The 25,788-nt window shown below is 42.1% G+C and overlaps 1 protein-coding gene across 1 annotated transcript; it reads right to left on the bottom strand.

The window, feature by feature from the left end:
• Positions 1–3,736: 3,736 nt before the first annotated feature.
• On the bottom strand, positions 3,737–10,416 carry LOC106578287 (leucine-rich repeat-containing protein 3B-like). Its single transcript, XM_014156963.2, has 2 exons — positions 10,158–10,416; positions 3,737–5,848 (listed from the first exon to the last, which is right to left on the bottom strand). The coding sequence occupies exon 2, from the start codon at positions 5,763–5,765 to the stop codon at positions 4,968–4,970; it is 798 nt and encodes a 265-aa protein (XP_014012438.1). The 5' UTR covers positions 5,766–5,848; positions 10,158–10,416; the 3' UTR covers positions 3,737–4,967.
• Between the last annotated feature and the right edge of the window lie 15,372 nt (positions 10,417–25,788).

A 25,788-nucleotide genomic window follows, 5' to 3' on the forward strand; every position in this document is an offset into this window, starting at 1 on the left:
ATCCCAGCGCACTGGTCACGATAACACCCACCCGCAGCACACGCTCCAGCAGGTATATCTCACTGGTCATCCCCAAAGCCAACACCTCCTTTGGCCGCCTTTCCTTCCAGTTCTCTGCTGCAAGTGACTGGAATGAATTGCAAAAATCGCTGAAGTTGGAGACTTACATTTCCCTCACTAACTTTAAACATCAGCTATCTGAGCAGCTAACCGATCGCTGCAGCTGTACATAGTCCATCTGTAAATAGCCCACCCAATCTACCCACCTCATCCCCATATTGTTTTTATTTACTTTTATGCTCTTTTGCACACCAGTATCACTATTTGCACATCATCATCTGCTCATCTATCACTCCAGTGGTAATCTGCTAAATTGCAATTACTTTGCAACTATGGCATATTTGTTGCCTTACCTCCTCATGCCACTTGCACACACTGTATATAGACTTAATTTCTTTTCTATTGTGTTATTGACTGTACGCTTGTTTATTCCATGTATAACTCGGTGTTATTTGTGTCGCTGTGCTTTATCTTGGCCAGGTCACAGATGTAAATGAGAACTTGTTCTCAACTAGCTTACCTAGTTAAATAAAGTTTAAATAAATAAAACTCAAGCAGGTCCAGCAGTTCCTCAGGTTTGCCAATTTTTACAGGTATTTTCTACGCAACTTTGGTGAGAGAATGCCAAGAGTGTGCAAAGCTGTCATCAAGGCAAAGGGTGGCTACTTTGAAGAATCTCAAATATAAAAGATATTTTGATTTGTTTAGCACTTTTTTTGGTTACTACATGATTCCATATGTGTTATTTCATAGTTCTGATGTCTTCAATATTATTACACAATGTATAAAATAGTAAAAATAAAGAAAAAACCTTTAAGGATTAGGTGTGTCCAAACTTTTGACTGGTACTGTAGGTGAAGGAAAGCAGACAAGGACAGGAATAAACTTTACACTATTGATTTGTACCCAGGGACATCCTCACTCACTGTTCATCAATAGTCTTCACTTCAGGCCGGAAGAGGAAACAATATGTCCATCCAAGCCCTTACTGTGAGCCCCCACGCTACCATGCCCCCGCTGGACACATTTTAATCTGCAACCCAATGCCAAGTGGGGCTGCGGAGCTGCGCTCTGTGGGATTGGATGTGTCACCCTATCCCCCACTTTGTGTCCCATTACCCAGCAGTTGTAATGCTCACACCAGTGTGACGTGTCTGGGGGTAGCGGGCGGGCAAGGTGAGCTGAGCTGGCCTGAAATCTACATTTAAATTAACCACAGTGACAGCTAGGGAACAGGGGGTGTTACATTACATGTGTGCCACCCCACATACTCACAAAGAAATACATGCAGATACACAAATACAAACATAGAACTAATTTGTATCACACACTCATTTGTGTCACACACACAAACACACACAGAATTTATTTATTCTCTACCACAACCGCCCCCTCCCCCCCCCCCCCACACACCCACACACAGATAAGCATGCTTACTGGGGAGGGCGGGACAGGCCATCTAGCTGTGTGTGTGGTAGGAAATGTCAGCGAGGGAGGCTTACCATTTATATTTCAGTGCTGTTGAACCTCCTGCTCATCACGGGAGCCTGCTGTATTTGGGCTTCCTTGAGATAAGCTCTGTTAGGATCAATAAAACTGCCCTGTAAAGCAGCCAGGAGGAGCAGTGATGTGGAGAAACGCTGATGCATAAGAGAATATACTATATGTGCTCATATCACAACAAACAAATGACAAAGGTACTTATAGAATGTCTTCGAGTGTCCTTGAGATGACCCTCTATAGTAAGAGGAAGCGAAATGGATGAACAAGCTACCGGAGAGAGAGGACTCTTAAAGCTGAGGTGTTGCCTTAGGGACTAAGGAAGAGTTAGAAGGATGTGACAATGGATGGCGGCCACTTTGCTGGGCAGCTGAAAGTCACTCGGAGAGAGCTCTACCCAGGCAGGTCACCTCCTGGCCAGGCAACACGGAGAGGGCCAGGTGGTCACGCTTTTCCATCCTCACCACAAGAACTGGGTCACCCAAGTTGATGGATTCCTTCCCAGACTTTCTCTCAAGTCTTTTTATGGCCATCATACATAGTTTATTGGCGTGATCTGCTCTGGAGGCATTTTGTATTTTTGATCCAGGGATACCCTTGTTGACAAACCCAGTTGTAGGGTATACTGCTCTAACAGCCAATTTCATTATTCATCATCATGTTCTCAGTTAAATCTCACCAATGAATGTAGAATAGACACAAATGCAGCATTTTACATGTGTTCCTTTACTTGTTCTAATAAGAGATTAAAGTATTACAGTATTTTGTGTCCTTTGTAACCTGAATAGTAATAATAAAGTTATTAAATGCAGATTTATGTTTTCCTTATTCCATCTTGTTCTAAGGGCAGCTCTGCCTCGAGGGCAGGTAACTTCATTTGGTTCCTTTTAGGGTTAGGGGTTGGGGTGGGCTTTTAACTAGCGTCCTTGTGTGTGGCAACCTGTGAACCTATTGTTTATTTCAATCTTAGTGTGCTGATTGTTGAGCTTTCATTCAACCAATCACATTGAATCTGCTCTGGAGGCAGAGCTGCCCGCGGAACAAGAATGAATAAGGAGCTTTCTCTCTTGGTGTATTTTTTTACTTACCTTTAATTAGCTAGGCAAGTCAGTTAAGTCTTATTTACAATGATGGCCTACCCCAGCCAAACCCTCCCCTAACCCGGACAACACTGAGCCAATTGTGCGCTGCCCTATGCTACTCCCGATCACGGCTGGTTGTGATACAACCCAGGATCGAACCAGGGTCTGTAGTGACACCTCTAGCACTGAGATGCAGTGCCTTAGACCACTGCGCCACTCGGGAGCCCACTGCTGTGTCTTGTTCAATTTTGTTTTATTTCACTCTACTTAACTCCCCTTTCCCTACTTCTTCTCTTCTCTTTCCTCTCCTATCAGAATACACTGAGGGGAAATGGACATGCATTTCCTTGTGCTCGAGTCTGTCTTATTAGGCAATTCATATCTACCGCAGCAGCAAATGGACTGGCAGGTCATGGAACTCTGCAATGCAGTTTGAGAAAACCCAAGGGAATGGCCTCGGCAGACAGCTTGGCTCCCACCATGACCCCAGGACCTCTCAGAGACACTAGGGGGAAGAAGAGGGCACGAGGCGTCCCAATAGTCTAAAGCTTCCTATTCCTTTTCTCCTTTTATTTGTGATATGTCTGGGATGTTTTCCTGATCATGTGACCACTAATGTCATGGCTGCCAGTAGTGTGAAGTTTGTGTATTTCAGCTACCGGCAGACTGACTGACTGCGCCCTTCACCCCTAGGTAATGATAAGTCGGTCATGGTGTTTCCCTCACCACAGAGGGATAGACGACCACTTCCTCAGAGGTTCCCAAACTTTCTCACTAGGACTACCAGCAGTGTCCCAGCAGCTTTTTTTCCACCAGGGTATGACAAGCTAATTTCTTTCCTTTGGGGATTAATAAAGTATAATCTCATATCTCATCTCTTTCTGTTTCTTGGAACCCACCATGATGCTAGTTCTGATGAATAAAAAAAAATCTAAACATTTAATTATTAGATTTTTTTTTAAGCCTTTGTTTTCAAATATTCTATCTAATGAATGTGAGTATGAACTCTTTCGGACAATTTTAGTCCCGGCGGACTCGCACCACAGTTTTTGAAGCATCACGATGAACAAGAGGAAACAGAAGCGAACTAAAAGGAACACAGTAGGAACACAGTAGGGATTATTTATGCGTGAAGGATCATTGTGCCATAGTACATAGGGATGGCTGTTTCTTTGTCTTGGTGAGAATAATAAAGGATCTTACAGTACAGCTAGGAGGGGTTTCCTGTACAGACCTTCTACTGAAAAGTACATAACAGAAATGCAGCTTGTGTGTGTGTGTGTGTGTGTGTGTGTGTGTGTGTGTGTGTGTGTGTGTGTGTGTGTGTGTGTGTGTGTGTGTGTGTGTGTGTGTGTGTGTGTGTGTGTGTGTGTGTGTGTGTGTGTGTGTGTGTGTGTAAAATGATGCACAGTACAGTACATCAATCAGATCTCTAAGCCTTTTACCGGTATGAGTGTTTCATTGATTAATTATTAATGTGCATCATATTCTAGTACAGTGGCCTGAATACAGTATAGGCAGATTCAATTGATGGTCTAGTTCACACATGCACATACATTTGCTGAATTTCTTGAGGTAGAAATAGACCAATCAAATTTAGAACCAACAATAATAAAAAATGAAACTCATAAAATACATTGATTTAATTGAAAATAACCACATGTCCCTGTTTATAGACTCTGTATACTGTATGGATGTTGTACGTAAAACAATAATACTACATGGAAGGATATGAGTGACAGAGTTGTTAATAGAGTTTGTGTTGCTGCTTGTTGCTACACTGTTGTTATTGCTGTTTGACGTGTCCAAAGGACCCATCACAGGCCCCTTGAGTGGCCCCCTTTTAATTAGAGTGCATCAAGGTGCATGCGCCACTGGATGAATCCCATTTAATCCATTTTAAATCCCAGACAGACTATCCACTCAGCCAACAGAAACTCTTAATGGGCCACTTCTGGTTGAATTATTCATCTGGATTACGTACTGTATGGTGCCCAGGTCTGGACAGGCTTCCTGCATACATGGGCACAAATCCTGTAGCCGCTGTGGCACCCACGTAACAGCCAGGCAGAGCTGTCCTTGGCTGGCACTGAATGGCCTGGGGTGTGGGTGCAGCTAGGTTATGGCCCTATAGCTAGGTTACGGCTCTATAAGAGTGTGCGGCTCTCCTTTCTTTTTAAAGTGTTCTACTCTGCTAGCCAGCACCTCGCCTAAACAGGTGTGCGGTTTCTTTCGCCTCCACATACGGCCCTATAACCACCTGTCTTAGCCCTCCAGGCTTATCCCTCCAGCCTTAGCTCCCCTCTGGGTTCTCCTGGCCCTGGGCTATACGACAGTGCTGATGGTAGAAGAGGCCTCGGACTGTTCCTGCTTGGTGGGCAGAGACTTGAGGTACTCCAGGTGGCGGCGGGCGTCCTCTGTGTTGTTCCGGACGTAGTAGACCAGGTAGGAGATGACCATGGTGAACCAGCCGAACATTGTGACCAGCATGGCCACGTCTGTGGTCTTCTTCATCACCACGCACAGGTCCAGGTCCTGGGCCAGCAGGAAGGGCACGCCCTCTGCCCCCACGTCGGGCGGCTCTGACGTCTCGCACACGATGCCCGTCAGCGACAGGGGCTCCAGGTCGATGAGGGGCATGGCCAGCTGCAGGTTGCAGTCGCAGTGCCACGGGTTGTTGGTCAGGTTGGTGCGCGCCCGCAGCCCCTCGAAGGCCTCGGGGTTAAAGTTGACCAGTTTGTTGGAGGACAGGTCTAGAAAGGTGAGCGAGGGCCCCAGGCCCCTGAAGGCCCCTGGCTCCAGCTGGGCCAGCTCATTGTTTGAAAGGTCCAGCTCGCTGAGCATGGGCAGGTCCCAGAAGGCGTTGCTGGGGACCACAGTGAGCAGGTTGAAGTCCAGGTAGATGCGTTGCGTGTCATTTGGCAGGTCCTGGGGGATCTCCGTGAGACGCAGGTTGCTGCAGCGCACCGTCTTGCCACGGCCGTCGCTCTCAGAGCAGTAGCAGCCCTGGGAGCAGCTGGTGGCGGCGTGGTGGAAGCAGAAGGTCATCAGCACCAAGCTGTGCAGCAGCAGACACATGACCACCGAGTGGCGCAGTAGCCAGCCACTCTCCAGAAGGGGCATGGTGCGATATGGGCATGTTCCAGAGAAGACCAACCTGGGAGAAGGGGCGGAGCCAGTGTCAACCTCCCCAATAGCTGTCAAGCCTATAGAGAAACAGGAAGCAGGATTGGTGGGGGGAGATAACACAACCTACTGATAGGAGAGGTACAAATGAACACCCTCCAGTAGCTGCAATTCATCACCAACCATGCAAAAAATCTATGATAAACAGTGTTTGGCCAGTAACTGAAAGGTTGCTGGTTCAAATCCTGAGCTGACTAGGTGAAAAGTCTGTTGACGTGCCCTTGAGCAAGGAACCCTTATTGGATAAGAGAATCTGCTAAATGACTAAAATGTAAATGTCAAAATGTTAAAAGTAGATGTGCTCAAGAAAGTTATTTCATACACAGATGCAGGATAACTAGCCCTGCGGTGAAGAGGCAGAGGGGATCTAGCAGTCTTGTTTCAGCACAGTTGGTTGACTAGACCGTGTTTATACTTCTAGCTTTAGGGAAAGTATGAGGATCAAAATCAAAAATCACACTGGCAAAAACAAGCATCAAGCCGAGAGCTTTGGTGTCACCGTGAGTCTATGATAATTGACATCCCTGCAGTGCTGGCCTATTTCAGTGCAGAGCTGCTGATACCATTAACATAATCCATGTCTGCACCACAGTGACAGGGATATGAACAAAATGTTTTCGTCCTTAGACATATTTCACAAAAATACCCGCCACACTATATTATACACAATGGGAATGCCGTTTGTTCTATACCTCTAACATTCTACCAACAAGGACTCCAGAATCTATCATTCTCTTTGAGCTTTGTATATTCTTTGTGTTATGACGAAATTGTTTACTGTATTTAGTAACATTGTCAGAGCCGTTTGGCCATTTGGTCATTCAGTGCCAACACTGTGTTCATTAGGCTAACCAATAAACTGCTTATGCGCTCAGAACCAGGGTCATTTTGTCTGAAGTGCAAGTAACACTGAGGTAACAACTTGTTTGTGTGTCCTGTAATTTACACTTTTTATTTTGCATGTAAGCCTCTAAAAATAGTCTGTCCTCCCACCTTAACACACTTCATTAATACCTGAACACCAACCATCTGCTATCCCATTACTAATCCTCTCAGGGAAAAACGAACTTAATGTCAATGGAATGTCATTGTATTTTGGCCATCCAACACCATTGTAAGGCTTAATGCTAAAACAGCATCAAAGGCAATCTAAACAGCCTTAGCATGTGGTGCTAGCAGCCATATCCTCTCCTGTAAAAACAATAGAACTTAAACTCTCTGACTTTGGCTGGTTCTTCAAAATGGCTGGAGACCAGGGCAAGATCCACTTACCCAGATTAAAAAATGAAATCGATCTCTAAGTACCTCTTAGTATCACATGACGGAGGGAGTCGTCTAAGGGACGCATCCTAATAAGACTCATCGCAATAGGCCAGACCAGTTGAAAGAATGCCAGGGCAATAGCCCTTGTAATGAGTCTGGGGAGAAAGAGAGATATATCCAAAGCACCCAGAGTAGATCAAGACCGTCCCTATCAGCCCTGCCCTGTACTTCCTCCTCACAAAGACCCACTCAGATGATTATCCCCAATTCTTCCTTAGTGCTAAACAAAGAAGCCCAACGTATTTTAGTCTGCACTTATTGAAAGGATATGATATAGTGGAACAGCACTGACTACTGATAACACCAAATGCCCAGGGATATGAAAAGGCTGCCTAAATTGAATGGGGTGTAACACGGTGTTCCTGTGTAAGACAAGTGGTAGTTTTTCCATCATGCTCCATGTTGCCCTGACATTTCACTGACTGGGGGAGGGAGGGGGCGGGGGTATGGAGACCCAAGGAAATTGGACACATGAGGACAGAGTTGTGAGAGTCCAAAGAGAGAGAATGACAGAGAGAGAGAGAGAGGGGGAGAGATCTGAGGAGAGGAGGTAACATAACAATGACAACGGAGAAGAACACAGAGGAAGGAACACTGAAGAGAGATTAATGAAATGTATAGCGGAAAGAGGGAAATATTTGCATGTCATAGGCTGAGGAGGATAGCTGTCAATGAAAGGTGGAGGATGGATGATAGAGGGATTGATATGGTGATGGAGAGACAAGAGTGAGTGCGGGATAAAGCTATGGGACAACAGGAGGAGAGAAAGAGAGCAACAACAACCTCATTAAAGGTCCAATCCGTTTATCTCAATATCAAATAATTGGCAGGGAGTTTTGGAACTCTTTCTTATTGATCTGTTAACTAATTTAACACATGGTGATATCACCATGGATGGCCAAAATTCCCTCCCACCAAAACAATATATTCAAACAGCTCTTATACTAAAAGGGCCTTATCATCATTTTCACTTTCAACCTCAGTGTGGAAATAGATCTATAAACACAGGTAAATCACGTTCTTGACTGCACTGGGACTTAGAAAATCCGGTTAAGTTAATTCTGTCCACAACCCACTGGGCACAGACGTAATTTCAATGTGTAGTTTTGATTTACATATGGTTGAATTGTCAACTAAGGTGACTTCAACGTTAAATCAACAGAACATGTCACCATGTCATTGGATTTAGGTTAAAAGTTGGGTGAGAAAAAAGGTGGACAATCTGTCAGTGTGCACCTGAGCGAGGCACTTAACCCTAACTGCTCTTGTAATTCGCTTTAGATAAGAGCGTCTGCTAAATTACGTAAATGTAATTCAACGTCATCACATTGAATGTTTTTTTTTAAATGACGTGGAAACATCGTTGATTCATAATTTCATTTGACAAGACTCTCAAGACAACAGCCCAAAGCGCAGTTTTGGCAGTTCATAAATTGACTGCAGTCAATATTACATCTCAGGCGCCAAGTGTGCAAGAGTAATCATTTAAACAGGTCCTAAATTTGCTCCATAACTCAGCCAAACAACAGCTTGAGCCGAATGAGATATAGGTTCCCTTTTCATTATTAATCAACATAATAATCCTTGAGGAATTAAACTACGAAGTCCTCAACGCAAAGGATTGTCAAAGTTGTTCCTGTATGATTTGTGGTGATTGTTAATTGTATTATCTTTCTGTCGAGACAACCAATGATAGGCCTAACCTGTCTAAACAAGTCATGAGAGAGAGAGAGAGAGAGAGAGAGAGAGAGAGAGAGAGAGAGAGAGAGAGAGAGAGAGAGAGAGAGAGAGAGAGAGAGAGAGAGAGAGAGAGAGAGAGAGAGAACAGCTTTGAGGGAAATATCAAAATGTTATTTTGAGATGCAGACACTTAGATATGAGTCCAATCTTATTACCATGCTCTCCAAACACCACTCTTCGGTCCCTATCCACCCAAATTACGAAATCATTTGTGTCTGATTAGGGACTCCGATTATTGTTGAATGCCTGCCTGATTTCCATTGGAAGCCCTCGTGCATTTATTTACAGAATAATATATTCTGGTAGAGAAACAGGAACACACATTTTCATTAAAGGGGCAATACGCAGTTCAAACTATAATAAAAAGAGTCACCACGCTACTACTTAATTAAACAGCTAAGGGATATGGCTGGAGAAATGTAACCACTCACAAATTCATAGACATACCTATGGATACAAGGACTGACCATACTTGATATTATATATAAAAGTATAGGGCTATAAAGTTAGTTTTTTTTTTATTACATTGGTTTACAAACAATGGAGTAAAACAAGATTATATTTTGGGTTGTGATGGGGTAAGCTCGAGGCATTTTTAAGTTATATTCTTCAAGAATCAATGGGTATCATACATAAGTAATTGAAAAGTTTAAAAAAAAAAAAAAAAAAAAAAATCACAGATTGTCCCTTTAAGAAGAACATCATTTAGATTTATTAGTCCATATAATAATGTACAGCTGCAGGAATGAATTTACATGTTGAACGTTTACCCCCCATGAAAGCAATGAAGGAATTATTTAAGGATTTTATTAAATTGTTCACTTTGAAGAGTATTCAGACATACAATACATTCATACATAAAATGACTTAATCATAAATAATGCCATGATTACCACTTAGGATATTATTAATCTATTCTTTACTGTTATTTACATACTCACAAATATTTGACCCACTCCTTTTCTCTGGTTTAATATTCAGAAATGTCATTGTAAGCAAAAAGCGTGTCACCAATGCCTCCTGGGGAATTGATAGCTTTTTGATAAGCTAATAGTGTTTGGTTTATTCTTAAACAGTACTTTTCTGAGCCTGAATGTATTAAATACGTTGCAGTTATTTATTTCCCGTTATAGGCTAAGTGTAGCTCAAATAAATAGCCTATCAGACACCCCATGCTGTATTTAAAAGTAGATGTTAATGTCTGTATATTGATGTCACAGTAAAATGCATGCATTTTGAATAAGAACATGCACAAGCATCACTTACATCTTTAGCATTCTTCCTCTCCTTCGCATGGCGGGTGGCACACAACATAATCACTTTAGTTTCAAGACACAGTTTCAAATTGTCAAAATATATCAGAATTCATTCCACTCCAAACGGCAATTCGCCAATACTTTCGATCGCATCCATGAGGTCCTCTGTTGCAATTCGGCCAACTTGTGCGAAGAGCCACACTGCAACGGTAGGCACACAGTAATGTACCTTAACTTGGGTGCTCGCTCAATGCAGCCTTTTAGTTTCCACGCAACCAGAAAACGAAGCAACACAGCTGTAGCCATCGGAAATTGGCAGGGACACGACGCGCAAGGTGAGGCCGCCTATGGATGGCTTCATCCAACTGTGTGATCCTGCCAATTATGACAAATAATGATAGTGCAAGCGGAAGCCACGGAGCGCAATGAATTTACACACTGAAAGGACATAGGCTACTGAAATCTGAAATCATTTTCCTACATAATAATGAAACTCCATTTGTATGGTATTATAACTCGTCTTCCAAGAGCTTGTATTTTGACCAACAGCTTTACAGACTTCAAGTACCCCACCTGTGGTCCCATATATTCTCTATAGTAAACTGAGATTATTCAACATTCTCAAAAGAGTTATAACACAGTTGATATTGGAGTTTTATTAGAATACACTGCACACATACACACAGCTATTGATTCTTGAATAATATAACTTATACATGCCTCAAGAGCTTATTTCAACTGTTGTATCTCATCAATATTAGGAATTTGTTCCTAATGTTTTCTACACTCAGTGTATAGGGAAAATGGAGCCACTTGGGAGGCAGTAAGGAAGAGGAGGAGAGAGCATTACCAGTCTGTCAAATACCTTACATTCTCCATGTAGCTTGCTTTACTCCAATAATTACAAACAATGTCATTGTAAACAAACAGTGTAGCAAAACATGGTTAAAACTATCATTTTGATTCAGTCCTTGCATCTATAGCTCCATCTATGAATTTGAGAGTGGTAACATTTCTCCAGCCCATCCCTGAGCTATTTACCAAAACAGTGTGGAGGCACCTGCATTGTCATCGTTTGAACTGCAGATTGCACCTTTAAGAAAGGGGGGTTGACTAATCATGTTTGATCTGCAGGTTGTTGCTTCAGTACTGTGTTGCCCGCTGCCAGTGCTGTGGATATTTGGCTGTGTCCGGGTCTCTTCCTGCCTGCTGCCAACGGATAAGGACGCCATCCAATCAAAACCACACCGTGATAACAGACACAGGCTGGGGCCTGAGAGTGGCTGCCAAGCAAGCAGTCAGAAGGTATTAATGGAATTTAAATTAATAGAAACACCCCAACTAACTCCCCCACAATGTCCCCTCAAACCTACAAATCAATGTTAATAACAGAATGTGTGTGTGACTGAATAATGGACTGAATGTATTTGTGTTTGCAAAATAGATCAAGAACGGACTTCATTTGTATTTTATCCCCCGGGGAGACTTGCTATTGTGATGTATTGGACACATCATTGAGGCTGGATTATGAAGCATATGAAGCTGAAACAGCAGAAAATGTGACTAGTTTCTCATCGTCGAGAGGGACGGCGTCCCAAATGGCACCCAATTTCATGTATCAGGGACGTCACTAGAGATTCATGGATGGGGGGCTAAGCCTCTTTTAGGGGGGTCTGGCATACTCCCCCAGGATTTGATTTAAAGCCCCCAAAACGTCTTTTCATCATGTATTTTTAGAGTAACAACTGGTGTAAAATCTATCAAAATAAGCTTATTTTTGGTCAAAGTTGGCTAAAAGTATACCTGTCTCATAGTTTGTGTTAGACACTGATCTAATATGACTTAAATTCTATCCAAATAAAGAAATTAAAGTCCACTCTGTCCCCATCCATCCAACACCAACAAAAGGCACACAAATGGCTGTACTATCTAGCCAAAATACTTTATGGATGTTATTTTGAGAGAGAGAGAGAAAAATGTAAAGACATGCAGGTCATACTATACCAGTAGAAAAAAATCTTTATTTAAATTTCACCTTTTTGTTAATTGTTGCTCAAAATTAACCCAATAATTCAGACACACGGAACATCTTCAAACAGTATCATCCACAATGGGGCAAAACTAAATTCAACTAATGAGCTAAATAAAATTTAAAAAACAGAAAAATAATTAGGAATAAAATTTGATAAAAAAGTAAGATCCCAAACAAATATTACAACCTATATTACAGAACTGCTTCTCCTGCTTCTCTCTTTTAATGATTATTTTGTGGTTGAACGCATCCAAGTGTACCTCCTATTTTTAAAGGTGGCAAAGTGGTCAATAACACTATTGTGGCTTATTTCCCCAGGCACTTCACCCGCAATGGACATGACTGCAAGACTTGCAAGCCTTTTCTGACCCATTGTCTTACGCAACCAGGAGTGCAGCCGTCGCAGTGCACTAAAGGACCTTTCACAGGAGCAGCAGCTCACAGTAATTGTGAGGGCAACCTGAATGATTTCCTTCAGAGAAGGAAACATGTCATCATCCAGGAGGTTAGGCACAGCAAGCATATCTTTGGGAGGACTTCCAGCCTCTCTGAAATAAAGTTTCTGGCCACCAACATCTCTTCTGTTTTAACATCAATACCGTAGTGCTTGGCAAACTCAGTTAAGAATGATGTATCTAGGAAGTTTGAGTTGGGGTTGCATGCCTTTGAGCAGACCTGCATCTACAGTCGAGAATCGCTGGTCAAGCTCACAAACCATCCTGTCCAAGCAGGGGAGCAACAACTCTGTTTTCATTGTTTGGGAACACCACAATTCTGTGACTAAACCCAAGGAGGTCTCCACCACAAAATCTCCAATTTTCCTTTGTTTGCACTTTCTTGCTGCATCTGCCTCAGGAATATTGTGAATATCACAGAGTGCTTTGGTTCTGTCATAAAGTTCTGTGGCAAATGCATCTGTGTGTTTGCCTATCAGTGTGTCACATACAGCTTGTTTGCCAAAACAAGCTTCTGCCAGGTCTACAGTCTCTTTCTGGAGGAACTTATGTAGTCCCTCAGTTATAGGAAGAAGGGACTGAAACATCAGTTGCAAATACACGATGGAGAACTTATGAAGCTTTGCTCTTAGACCAACAGCCATGGGGGATCCAATGGCAGATAGACAATCAAAAATAGCAGTAAAAGTGTCCAGGCCTGCATTTAAGGACCGCATCTGGCATGCCCAGCTAGTATTTGAGCGCTGTAAAAGTTCAGCTGAAGCTATTCCAAGTTTGGACTGAGCTTCTTTGAACTTGTGGTGGTTAACTACTGAAAAACGAATACACATTCTCCAAGAAACAGAAAAACTCAGCAGCCTCCGAAATAGCCCTGCAAGTATGACACAACACCAAATTAAGCTCATGAGCATAGCAATGTACATAAATTGCCTCCGGATGCAGCACGCTGAAATGTGCTTCCACACCTCCTTTGGACCCACTCATGACAGCTGCACCATCATAGGTCTGTGCAGCGCACTTTAGGCCTGCTATCACTCTCATTTGGAGCTGCTGTTGCAACTCATTTGCTATCGATTGGTCATCAAATGACTTGATTTCTGCAGGTGCTAGTAAACGCTCCTTAACTGTCCCCTCTGTCACATACCTAACACACAGAGCCAACTGTTCAGACTGCCCATCCCTGGCCTCATCCACCATAATGGCATACATTCCAGACTTTGACATCTCAGAGACCATGGTGTCCATAATCTCTTGAGCACAGCATTCGATCATATCATTCTGAGATTCTGGAGAGAGATAAGTTGCATTTGATGGACTATTGTACCATTGCAGGAAAGGGTCAAACTCCTTCAAAAGCTCCATACATTCAAGAAAGTTCCCTCTATTTGTGTTTTCACTAGATTCGTCTTTGGCACGGAAAGAGAGTCCCTGTCTTCCTAACATTGAGGTGACAGCAACAATTCTCCTCAGACACTTCCTTCTCTCTGCAATATCACTAGCATTGGCAGATATTTAAATCTGAGCAATGTTCTCATGACTGCTAGTTGCCTGGTAGCTTTGCCATGCCTCAACACTGTCTCTGTGTGTTTGTGCCATTTCATGTTTACCGAAGATAAACAAAGCTTTTTTCCAAATGTTTGTTGTCCCTCCCTGTCTGGATCTGTTTGTTGTCCCTCTCTGTCTGGATCTGTTTGTTGTCCCTCCCTGTCTGGATCTGTTTGTTGTCCCTCTCTGTCTGGATCTGTTTGTTGTCCCTCCCTGTCTGGATCTGTTTGTTGTCCCTCCCTGTCTGGATCTGTTTGTTGTCCCTCCCTGTCTGGATCTGTTTGTTCTACCTCCCTCTCTGGATCTGTTTGTTCTACCTCCCTCTCTGGATCTGTTTGTTGTCCCTCCCTCTCTGGATCTGTTTGTTCTACCTCCCTCTCTGGATCTGTTTGTTGTCCCTCCCTGTCTGGATCTGTTTGTTGTCCCTCCCTGTCTGGATCTGTTTGTTGTCCCTCCCTCTCTGGATCTGTTTGTTCTACCTCCCTCTCTGGATCTGTTTGTTCTACCTCCCTGTCTGGATCTGTTTGTTGTCCCTCCCTGTCTGGATCTGTTTGTTGTCCCTCCCTGTCTGGATCTGTTTGTTTTCCCTCCCTGTCTGGATCTGTTTGTTGTCCCTCCCTGTCTGGATCTGTTTGTTGTCCCTCCCTGTCTGGATCTGTTTGTTTTCCCTCCCTGTCTGGATCTGTTTGTTGTCCCTCCCTGTCTGGATCTGTTTGTTGTCCCTCCCTGTCTGGATCTGTTTGTTGTCCCACTCTGTCTGGATCTGTTTATTGTCCCTCTCTGTCTGGATCTGTTTGTCGTGACCCTTTAAGATATCATGAACATAATTTATTTATGCCTAACAAAAGATATATGCTGTCATATGCTGTACAAATTGAACTGAAAGCTTAAACATCTACTTGCTTTTTTTTTACCACTAACCTTCATTAGACATGCTCCCTCAGCCCTGTTAGCCTCCAGCTTCTTTCCCTCAGTCTTGTCTGCTGTGTTTTGACATGTATTGTTATTAAACTCATATTTACAATAACTCAAGGCTTAATAGGAGATTAATCAGTTTAAGTTTTAATTTGTTTGTTTGAACTGGTAAAACCTTAATTTCTCACTGGATTGGCCTTTGGAAAAACTTCTGGCATTGCCTCTCTTCAAGAATTTCCGTATATCCATCTAACATTAGTCATTAGCTAGCCTACAGTTGAGAAGTTGAGGATAATACAATGACATCGTGATCAACACAATGTCACCTTTTCTACACATGACCTACTGATAATTGTTTTGCAATGGCCTACTGAATGAAAGCAATTGAGTATGAAAAGATATGTGCATTATGTTACGTCCTCTGTCTCATTTATAGCCTGGCACAGATAGCAAAACTGCATTAAATACAACGTTAACTAGATATCATTGCCACATAACTTATGTTGAATTTAAAAGACACCGTTAACGTTAAAGTTAGCTAGCTCGTAACGTCTGTTACACTGTAACTTACAGGCAGCCTCACATAAAAACGTATTGGTTTAACAAAGTTAAACAGGGGAGACCTTTTTAATAAAAAAATAGGTATTAGGTGAACAATCGATAAGTAAAGAAATAAAAACAACAGTAAAAAGACAGTAGCGAGGCTATATACAGGCACCGGTTAGTCGGGCTAATTGAGGTAGTATGTACTGTACATGTAGGTATGGTTAAAGTGACTATGCATATATGATAAACAGAGAGTAGCAGTAGCGTAAAAAAGGGGTTGGCCGTTGGTGGGTGGTGGGTGGTGGGACACAATGCAGATAGTCCGTGTAGCCAATGTGCGGGGGCACAATGTCGGGCTAATTGAGGTGGTATGTACATGAATGTATAGTTAAAGTGACTTTGCATATATGACAAACAGAGTAGCAGCAGCGTAAAAGAGGGGTTGGGGGCGGGACAAGGCAAATAGTGCCATTTGCTTGTTCAGGAGTCTTATGGCTTGGGGGGAAAAACTGTTGAGAAGCCTTTGTCCTAGACTTGTGGTAGTAGAGAGAACAGTCTGACTGGGGTGGCTGGGGTCTTTGACAATTTTTAGGGCCTTCCTTTGACATTGCCTGGTGTAGAGGTCCTGGATGGCAGGCAGCTTAGCCCCAGTGATGTACTGGGCCGTACGCACTACCCTCTGTGGTGCCTTGCGGTCGGAGGCTGAGCAGTTGCCGTACCAGGCAGTGATGCAACCAGTTAGGATGCTCTTGATGTTGCAGCTGTAGAACATTTTGAGGATCTGAGGACCCATGCCAAACCTTTTTAGTTTCTTGAGGGGGAATAGGCTTTGTCGTGCTCTCTTCACAACTGTCTTGGTGTGTTTGGACCATTCTAGTTTGTTGGTGATGTGGACACCAAGGAACTTGAAGCTCTCAACCTGCTCCACTACAGCCCCGTTGATGAGAATAGGGTGGTGCTCGCCATTCCTTTTCCTGTAGTCCACGATCATCTCCTTTGTCTTGATTATGTTGAGGGATAGGTTGTTATTCTGGCACCACCCGGCCAGGTCTCTGATCTCCTCCCTATAGGCTGTCTCGTCGTTGTCTGTGATCAGGCCTACCACTGTTGTGTCATCTGCAAACTTAATGATGGTGTTGGAGTTGTGCCTGGCCACGCAGTCGTTGGTGAACAGGGAGTACAGGAGGGGACTGAGCATGCACCCCTGAGGGGTTCCAGTGTTGAGGATCAGTGTGGTGGATGTGTTGCCACCTACCCTCACCACCTCACCAGCCCATCGGGAAGTCCAGGATCCAGTTGCAGAGGGAGGTGTTTAGTCCCAGGATCCTTATCTCAGTGATGACTTTTGAGGGTACCTTGATGTTGAACTGAGTTGAGCTGTAGACAATTAATAGCATTCTCACGTTGGTGTTCATTTTGTCCAGGTGGGAAACGGCAGTGTGGAGTGCAATAGAGATTGCATCATCTGTGGATCTGTTTGTGCGGTATGCATATTGGAGTGGGTCTAGGGTTTCTAGGATAATGGTGTTAATGTGAGCCATTACCAGCCTTTCAAAGCACTTCATGGCTATGGACATGAGCGCTATGGGTCTGTAGACATTTAGGCAGGTTGCCTTAGTGCTCTTGGGCACAGGGACTATGGTGGTCTGCTTGAAACATGTTGGTATTACAGACTCAATCAGGGACATGTTGAAAATGTCAGTGAAGACACCTGCCAGTTGGTCAGCATATGCCCGGAGCACATGTCCTGGTAATCCGTCTGGCCCCGCGGCCTTGTGAATGTTAACCTGTTTAAAGGTCTTACTTACATTGGCTACGGAGAGAGTGTTCACACAGTCGTCCGGAACAGCTGATGCTCTCATGCATGCCTCAGTGTTACTTGCCTCGAAGCAAGCATAGAAGTGATTTAGCTCGTCTGGTAGGCTTGTGTCACTGGGCAGCTCGCGTCTGTGCTTCCCTTTGTAGTCTGTAATAGTTTGCAAGCCCTGCCACATAAGACGAGCGTCGGAGCCGGTGTAGTACGATTCATTCTTAGCCCTGTATCTGTTTGATGGTTCGTCAGAGGGCATAACAGGATTTCTTATAAGCTTCCGGGTTAGAGTCCCGCTCCTTGAAAGCGGCAGCTCTACCCTTTAGCTCAGTGCGAATGTTGCCTGTAATCCATGGCTTCTGGTTGGGGTATGTACATACAGTCACTGTGGGGACGACATCCTCAATGAACTTATTGATAAAGCCAGTGACTGATGTGGTGTACTCCTCAATGCCATCGGAAGAATCCCGGAACATGTTCCAGTCTGTGCAAGCAAAACAGTCCTGTAGTTTGGCATCTGCTTCATCCGACCACTTTTCTATAGACCGAGTCACTGGTGTTTCTTGCTTTAATTTTTGCTTGTAAGCAGGAATCAGGAGGACAGAATTGTGGTCAGATTTACCAAATGGATGGCGAGGGAGAGCTTTGTATGCGTTTCTGTGTGTGGAGTACAGGTGATCTAGAAATTTTTTCCCCTCTGGTTGCACATTTGACATGTTGATAGAAATTAGGTAAAACTGATTTAAGTTTCACTGCATTAAAATCCCCGGCCACTAGGAGTGCCGCCTCTGGGTGAGCGGTTTCCTGTTTGCTTATTTCCTCATACAGCTGACTGAGAGCAGTCTTAGTGCCAGCATCTGTCTGTGGTGGTAAATAAACAGCCACGAAAAGTATGGATAAAAACACTCTTGGCAAATAGTGTGGTCTATAGTTTATCATAAGATACTCTACTTCAGGCGAGCAAAATCCAGAGACTTCCTTAGATTTCGTGCACCAGCTGTTTACAAATATGCACAGACCGCCCCCCTAGTCTTACCGGAGTTCCATCTTGCCGGTGCAGCGTATATCTTGTTATGGAAAAGGGGCAGTATTTTCACGTCCGGATAAAAAATGTACCTGATTTAATCTGATTATTACTCCTGCCCAGAAACTAGAATATGCATATAATTATTAGCTTTGGATAGAAAACACTCCAAAGTTTCTAAAACTGTTTGAATGGTGTCTGTGAGTATAAACGAACTCATTCGGCAGGCCAAAACCTGAGAAGATTCCAAACAGGAAGCGCCCTCTCTGACTATTTCTTGGCCTTCTTGATCATCTCTATCCTAAACAGGGGATCTCTGCAGTAACGTGACATTTTCTAACGCTCCCATAGGCTCTCAGAAGGCGCCAGAACGGGGAATGATGACTTTGCAGGCCATGGCTGAAAAACAGTAGCGCATTTGGATAGTGGTCGATCTGAGAACAATGAGACTGGGGGCGTGTGCACGAGACAACTCCATGTTTTTATTTTTTCGTCTTTGAACGAAAACAGGGTTTCCCGGTCGGAATATTATCGCTTTTTTCCGAGAAAAATCGCTTAAAAATAGATTTTAAACAGCATTTGACATGCTTCTAAGTACGGTAATGGAATATTTAGAATTTTTTTGTCACGAAACGCGCCGGGCGCGTCACCCTTCTTTACCCTTCTGATAGTGTCTTGAACGCACTAACAAAACGCCGCTATTTGGATATAACTATGGATTATTTGGAACCAAACCAACATTTGTTATTGAAGTAGAAGTCCTGGGAGTGTATTCTGATGAAGAAGGGCAAAGGTAATCCAATTTTTCTTATAGTAAATCTGAGTTTGGTGAGGGCCGAACTTGGTGGGTGTCAAAATAGCTAGCCATGATGGCCGGGCAATCTACTCAGAATATTGCAAAATGTGCTTTCACCGAAAAGCTATTTTAAAATCGGACACCGCGATTGCATAAAGGAGTTCTGTATCTATAATTCTTAAAATAATTGTTATGTTTTTTGTGAACGTTTATCGTGAGCAATTTAGTAAATTCACCGGAAGTGTTCGGTGGGAATGCTAGTTCTGAACGTCACATGCTAATGTAAAAAGCTGGTTTTTGATATAAATATGAACTTGATTGAACAAAACATGCATGTATTGTATAACATAATGTCCTAGGAGTGTCATCTGATGAAGATCATCAAAGGTTAGTGCTGCATTTAGCTGTGGTTTTGTTTTTTGTGACATTATATGCTAACTTGAAAAATGGGTGTCTGATTATTTCTGGCTGGGTACTCTGCTGACATAATCTAATGTTTTGCTTTCGCTGTAAAGCCTTTTTGAAATCGGACAGTGTGGTTAGATAAAGGAGAGTCTTGTCTTTAAAATGGTCTAAAATAGTCATATGTTTGAAAAATTGAAGTTTTTGTATTTTTGAGGAATTTGTAATTCGCGCCACGCCTATCATTGGATATTGGAGCAGGTGTTCCGCTAGCGGAACGTCTAGATGTAAGAGGATATCCCGCTAGCTGAATATCCATGTCATCATTCAGTCACGATTCCCTGAAACATAAGATGTTACAGTTTCAGATATCCCGTTGGTAGAATATTTTTGATCGTATCTCGTCTAATTTATTGTCCAATGATTGCACGTTGGCAGGTAATATTGACGGTAACGGCAGCTTTCCCTCTCGCCGTCTGCGGATCATTACGAGGCACCCCGCTCTGTACCTCTGCACCTGTGTCTCTTTCTCTTGCCAATGACGGGGATGTTGGCCTTGTCGGGTGTTCGAAGTACATCCTGTGCGTCCTGCTTGTTGAAGAAAAAATCTTTGTCTAATCCGAGGTGAGTGACCGCTGTCCTGATATCCAGAAGCTCTTTTTTGCCGTAAGATACGGTGGCAGAAACGTTATGAAACAAAATAAGTTACAAATAACACGAAAAAAAACACATAATAGCACAATTGGTTAGGCGCCCGTAAGACTGCTGCCATTTCTTCCGGCGCCATTTTTTACTGCTGGACATAGAGCGATCCAGGCTACTCTTCCTCCGTAGGGGCTCAGCTGATTGGATCGGATCGCTTGGAGTGTAGTGTGTCAGTATTAACAACGTAGCTTCAGATCATTTCGTATTATTCTGTACGTAATGAGACACTCCATTTAGTGTGACATCTTACATTTTGTATGGTATTAATTTGTGGATGTCCATCATCCATTTGGTATTACAATGTATGATATGTTACGAATTCCAATTTGTTGTGACTAATGTTAGCTAGGTGGCTAGATTGCTAACGCTAATGTTATCTAGCTGGTTAATGTTAACTAGGCTAGGCGTTAAAGTTAGGGTGACAGTTAGGGTTAAAGATAGGTTAAAGGGTAAAGGTTAGGGGAAGGGTTAGCAAAAAGGGTCAAGGTTAGGGGTAGTGGAAGGGTTAGCTAATATGCTAAGTTATTGCAAAATAGTTGAAAAGTAGTAAGTAGTTGCAAAGTTGCTAATTAGCTAAAATGATAAAGTTTTTTGTGATGAGATTCGAACACGCAACCTTTCGGTTGCTAGATGTTCTCATTATATGCCTACCCATCCACCCCGACCACCCACCCTCCTTTAATTTTTGCCATAAAGGGTTACTTCAGGATATTGGCAATGAGGCCCTTCATCTACTTCCCCAGAGTCAGATGAACTCGTGGATACCAGTTTTACATCTGTGTGCAGTTTGAAGGAAATTGCTAGCATGCTAGTAGATAACCCATAAATGTCCAGTCATTGTGCTAACACTAGTTAGCATTGGCTCACAAAACTACCTCTAACTTTCTTCATACTTGACATAGATACAAAGAAATGGTATCCACGAGTTCATCTGCCTCTGGGGAAGTAGATGAAGTGGCCTCATTGCCAAAATCCCAAAGTATCCCATCAACATGGACACAGAGGGTGCCTACAACTTACTAATCAGCCATGGTGGTGCTGCAGTGCTACTAAGTGTGAACTCAGCTGAGGTGCATACTGTATGTGTTAGAACATTACCGGGAGGTTGATGTAACATTGTATTAACAACGGCATGGGAACGTTGTGCCATGATCAGAGGAGCTACACTTCACTCCATCTGGCTCCCTCTCGCTGTCTCTCCCTCCTTCACTCTCTCCTCACTGCTCCCAGCTCACTCCAAGATCAAAGCCTTTCCTTGTCTTTGTGACTATGACAATAGAGTATATTAAAGGAATTCTCCCCCAGCACCTTAGGGAATAAAGTTACTGCAGGTCGGCGTATCTGTGAGGAACGCTCGAATCAAAGTCTACAATGCGGTTACACAATGCACCTCACTGTGAAAATTTGACATACACTACCAGTTAAAAGTTCTAGAACACCACATTCAATGGTTTTTCTTTATTTTTACTATTTTCTGCATTGTAGAATAATAGTGAAGACATCAAAACTATGAAATAACACATATGGAATCAGGCAGTAACCAAAAAAAAGTGTTAAACAAATATATTTTAGATTCTCCAAATAGCCACCCTTTGCCTTGATGACAGCTTTGCACACTCTTGGCATTCTCTCAACCAGCTTCATTCCTGCGGTGGTGGTCCTCATGAGAGCCAGTATCATCATAGCGCTGGATGGTTTTTGTGACTGCACTTGAAGAAACTTTCAAAGTTCTTGAAATGTTCTGTATTGACTGACCTTCATGTCTTAAAGTAATGGACTCTTTCTCTTTTCTTATTTGAGCTGTTCTTGCCATGATATGTACTTGGTCTTTTACCAAATAGGGTTATCTTCTGTATACCCCCCTACATTGTCACACCACAACTGACTGGCTCAAACACATTAAGAAGGAAAGAAATTCCACAAATTAACTTAAGGCGGCACACCTGCTAATTGAAATGCATTCCAGGTGACTACCTCATGAAGCTGGTTGAGAAAATGCGAAAATGAGTTTGCAAAGCTGACATCAAGGCACAGGGGGGCTATTTAAAGAATCTCAAATATATTTTGATTTGTTTTTATACTTTTTTGGTTACTACATGATTCCATTTGTGTTATTTCGTAGTTTTGATGTTTTCACTATTATTTTACAATGTAGAAAATAGTAAAAAATAAAGAAAAACCCTTGCTCTAAAACTTTTGACTGGTAGTGTAGTTATAAATAGTTTCCTTTGTGATATATTACAGTTGTTATATGGATTCCCTATTGAGGCGTTGAGTAATCTAAGTGTATTTCCAAGTATGAAAATGCATAGGCCATAGAAATAGAATTACACCGAAAATACCATGTCAGGCATATTGCATGTAAGGCTGTGGTCTCAGGGTGTCACAGGCGTCGATGAACGGTGACCAAAATGCAGCGGGTATAGTGCTCATCTTTCTTCTTTATTTTAGAGAACACTCAAAACAAAATAAACAGACGACGAAACAGTTCCATAAGGCACACAGGCTATACAGAAAATAACCACCCACAAACCCAAAGGAGAAAAGGGCTGCCTAAGTATGGCTTCCAATTAGAGACAATGAAAGACACCTGCCTCTGATTGGAAGCCATGCTTGGCCACACATAGAAAAAGAAACATACAAAATAGAAAACTAGAACCAAAATCCCCTAGAACCAAAAATAAAAAAGAAACACACAAAACAAACACCCCCTGCCACGCCCTGACCATACTACAATTACAAATGACCCCTTTACTGGTCAGGATGTGACACAGGGGCTTTACCCGTTCTAGTAATTCTATTGGTTAGACCAACCTTGTTCCTAGATTGTTGAAGATGATTCCTTCATCACAAGGGAAATGATCAGTGGGCTATGAATATGACAAGCTTACTAAAAAGTTCTTAAAACTTCTGCAGTTAGTCATGACCTGAGATGCACAGGCAATCAGGGTTGGTGTCAATTCGAATTGAAGGCAGTCAATTCAGGAAGTAAACTCAAATTACAATTTTTAACCTTTATTTAACTAGGCAAGTCAGTTAAGAACAAATTCTTATTTACAATGACGGCCTACCTCAGACGACACTGGGCCAATTGTGCGCTGCCCTATGGGACTCCCAATCACGACTGGCTGTGATGCAGCCTGGATTCAAACCAGGGACTGCAGTGACACCTCTTGCACTGAGATGCAGTCCCTTAACCCCTGCACCACTCTGGATGGAGTAGAAAAGGGCATTTATTTTCAATGACTTCTCAATCAACTGAAAAGTAGAAGACATTTATTTAAAAAATCTATACATTTCAGAATTTTTCATTTAAATCACTTCCTGACTGCCTTCAATTTGAATTGACCCCAAACCTGCAGGAAATGTAATAATGATGGAGACCCGGCCGGAGGGATTTGTGAATCAAGTGGTGGTGTCTGATAGTTTGTGAATGGCTTGTAGAGAGATGGGGATTTGACTGACTCACACAGACACAACGACACATGCACACATCCATTCCCAGACTGTCTAATTTATCTTCACGTCCCTCAAACCCTCAGATATAATCTGTCAACAGGAGTAGAGGGAAAAAATTTGAACAGGTGCAAATCAATTTAAAACATCTACCTGTTTTTTACTTCTATATTGTGGCCTTGTTTATATACAGTCCTAGCACTCGTGTTATGTTTACATAGTGGGACAACAACAGTTGGCGGCTAATGGATTTACATTGACTGGGCTGGTGTCAGTATGGGGTATCATCTAAAGAATGACGGAGGTTGTAAACAAGTGCACATTGAGAAATTATTATGTTAGCCTTTGCTTTGGGGACAGGAAAGAGATGCTTGACCCTGTTTCCTATAATTCTCTTTCAACATGACTAATATTTCTCACCCTCTAATTGTCTTAAGCATATTCACAAAGAGAGGCAAGGAGGGGCATGCACTTCAAAGGTCACTGCATGTGTACCTATCCAAATGCACTTATTCTGGGAGTGGCTTGGGCAATACAGGAGTGGGTCTTAAAATCGCGTGCTAAATGTTAAAATCATGTGTTCAATGTTAAAATCATGTGTTCAATGTTAAAATCACTTGCTCAATGTTAAAATCACGTGTTCAATGTTAAAATCATGTGTTCAATGTTAAAATCACGTGCTCAATGTTAAAATCACGTGCTCAATGTTAAAATCATGTGCTCAATGTTAAAATCATGTGTTCAATGTTAAAATCACGTGCTCAATGTTAAAATCACGTGCTCAATGTTAAAATCAATGTTAAAATCAATGTTAAAATCACGTGCCCAATGTTAAAATCATGTGTTCAATGTTAAAATAATGTGTTCAATGTTAAAATAATGTGTTCAATGTTAAAATCACGTGCTCAATGTTAAAATCACGTGCTCAATGTTAAAATCATGTGTTCAATGTTAAAATCACATGCTCGATGTTTAAATCACGTGCTAAATGTTAAAATCACGTGCTAAATGTTAAAATAAATGTTAAAATAAATGTTAAAATCACGTGCCCAATGTTAAAATCATGTGTTCAATGTTAAAATCATGTATTCAATGTTAAAATCACGTGCTCAATGTTAAAATCATGTGTTCAATGTTAAAATCACGTGCTCGATGTTAAAATCACGTGCTCAATGTTAAAATCAATGTTAAAATCACGTGCTCAATGTTAAAATCATGTGTTCAATGTTAAAATCATGGGTTCAATGTTAAAATCACGTGCTCAATGTTAAAATCACGTGCTCAATGTTAAAATCATGTGTTCAATGTTAAAATCACCTGCTCAATGTTAAAATCATGTGTTCAATGTTAAAATCATGTGTTCAATGTTAAAATCACGTGCTCAATGTTAAAATCAATGTTAAAATCACGTGCTCAATGTTAAAATCATGTGTTCAATGATAAAATCATGTGTTCAATGTTAAAATCATGTGTTCAATGTTAAAGAATGTGTTCAATGTTAAAATCACGTGCTCAATGTTAAAATCATGTGTTCAATGTTAAAATCATGTGTTCAATGTTAAAATCATGTGTTCAATGTTAAAGAATGTGTTCAATGTAAAAATCCCGTGTTCAATGTTAAAATCATGTGTTCAATGTTAAAATCACGTTCTCAATGTTAACATCATGTGTTCAATGTTAAAATCATGTGTTCATGTTATAATCACGTGCTCAATGTTAAAATCATGTGTTCAATGTTAAAATCATGTGCTCAATGTTAAAATCATGTGTTCATGTTAAAATCACGTGCTCAATGTAAAAATCCCGTGTTCAATGTTAAAATCATGTGTTCAATGTTAAAATCACGTGCTCGATGTTAAAATCACGTGCTCAGTGTTAAAATCACGTGCTCAATGTTAAAATCACGTGCTCAATGTTAAAATCATGTGTTCATGTTAAAATCACATGCTCAATGT

Source organism: Salmo salar, chromosome ssa19 (genome assembly GCF_905237065.1).
Source record: "Salmo salar chromosome ssa19, Ssal_v3.1, whole genome shotgun sequence".
Classification (NCBI taxonomy): Eukaryota; Metazoa; Chordata; class Actinopteri; order Salmoniformes; family Salmonidae; genus Salmo; species Salmo salar.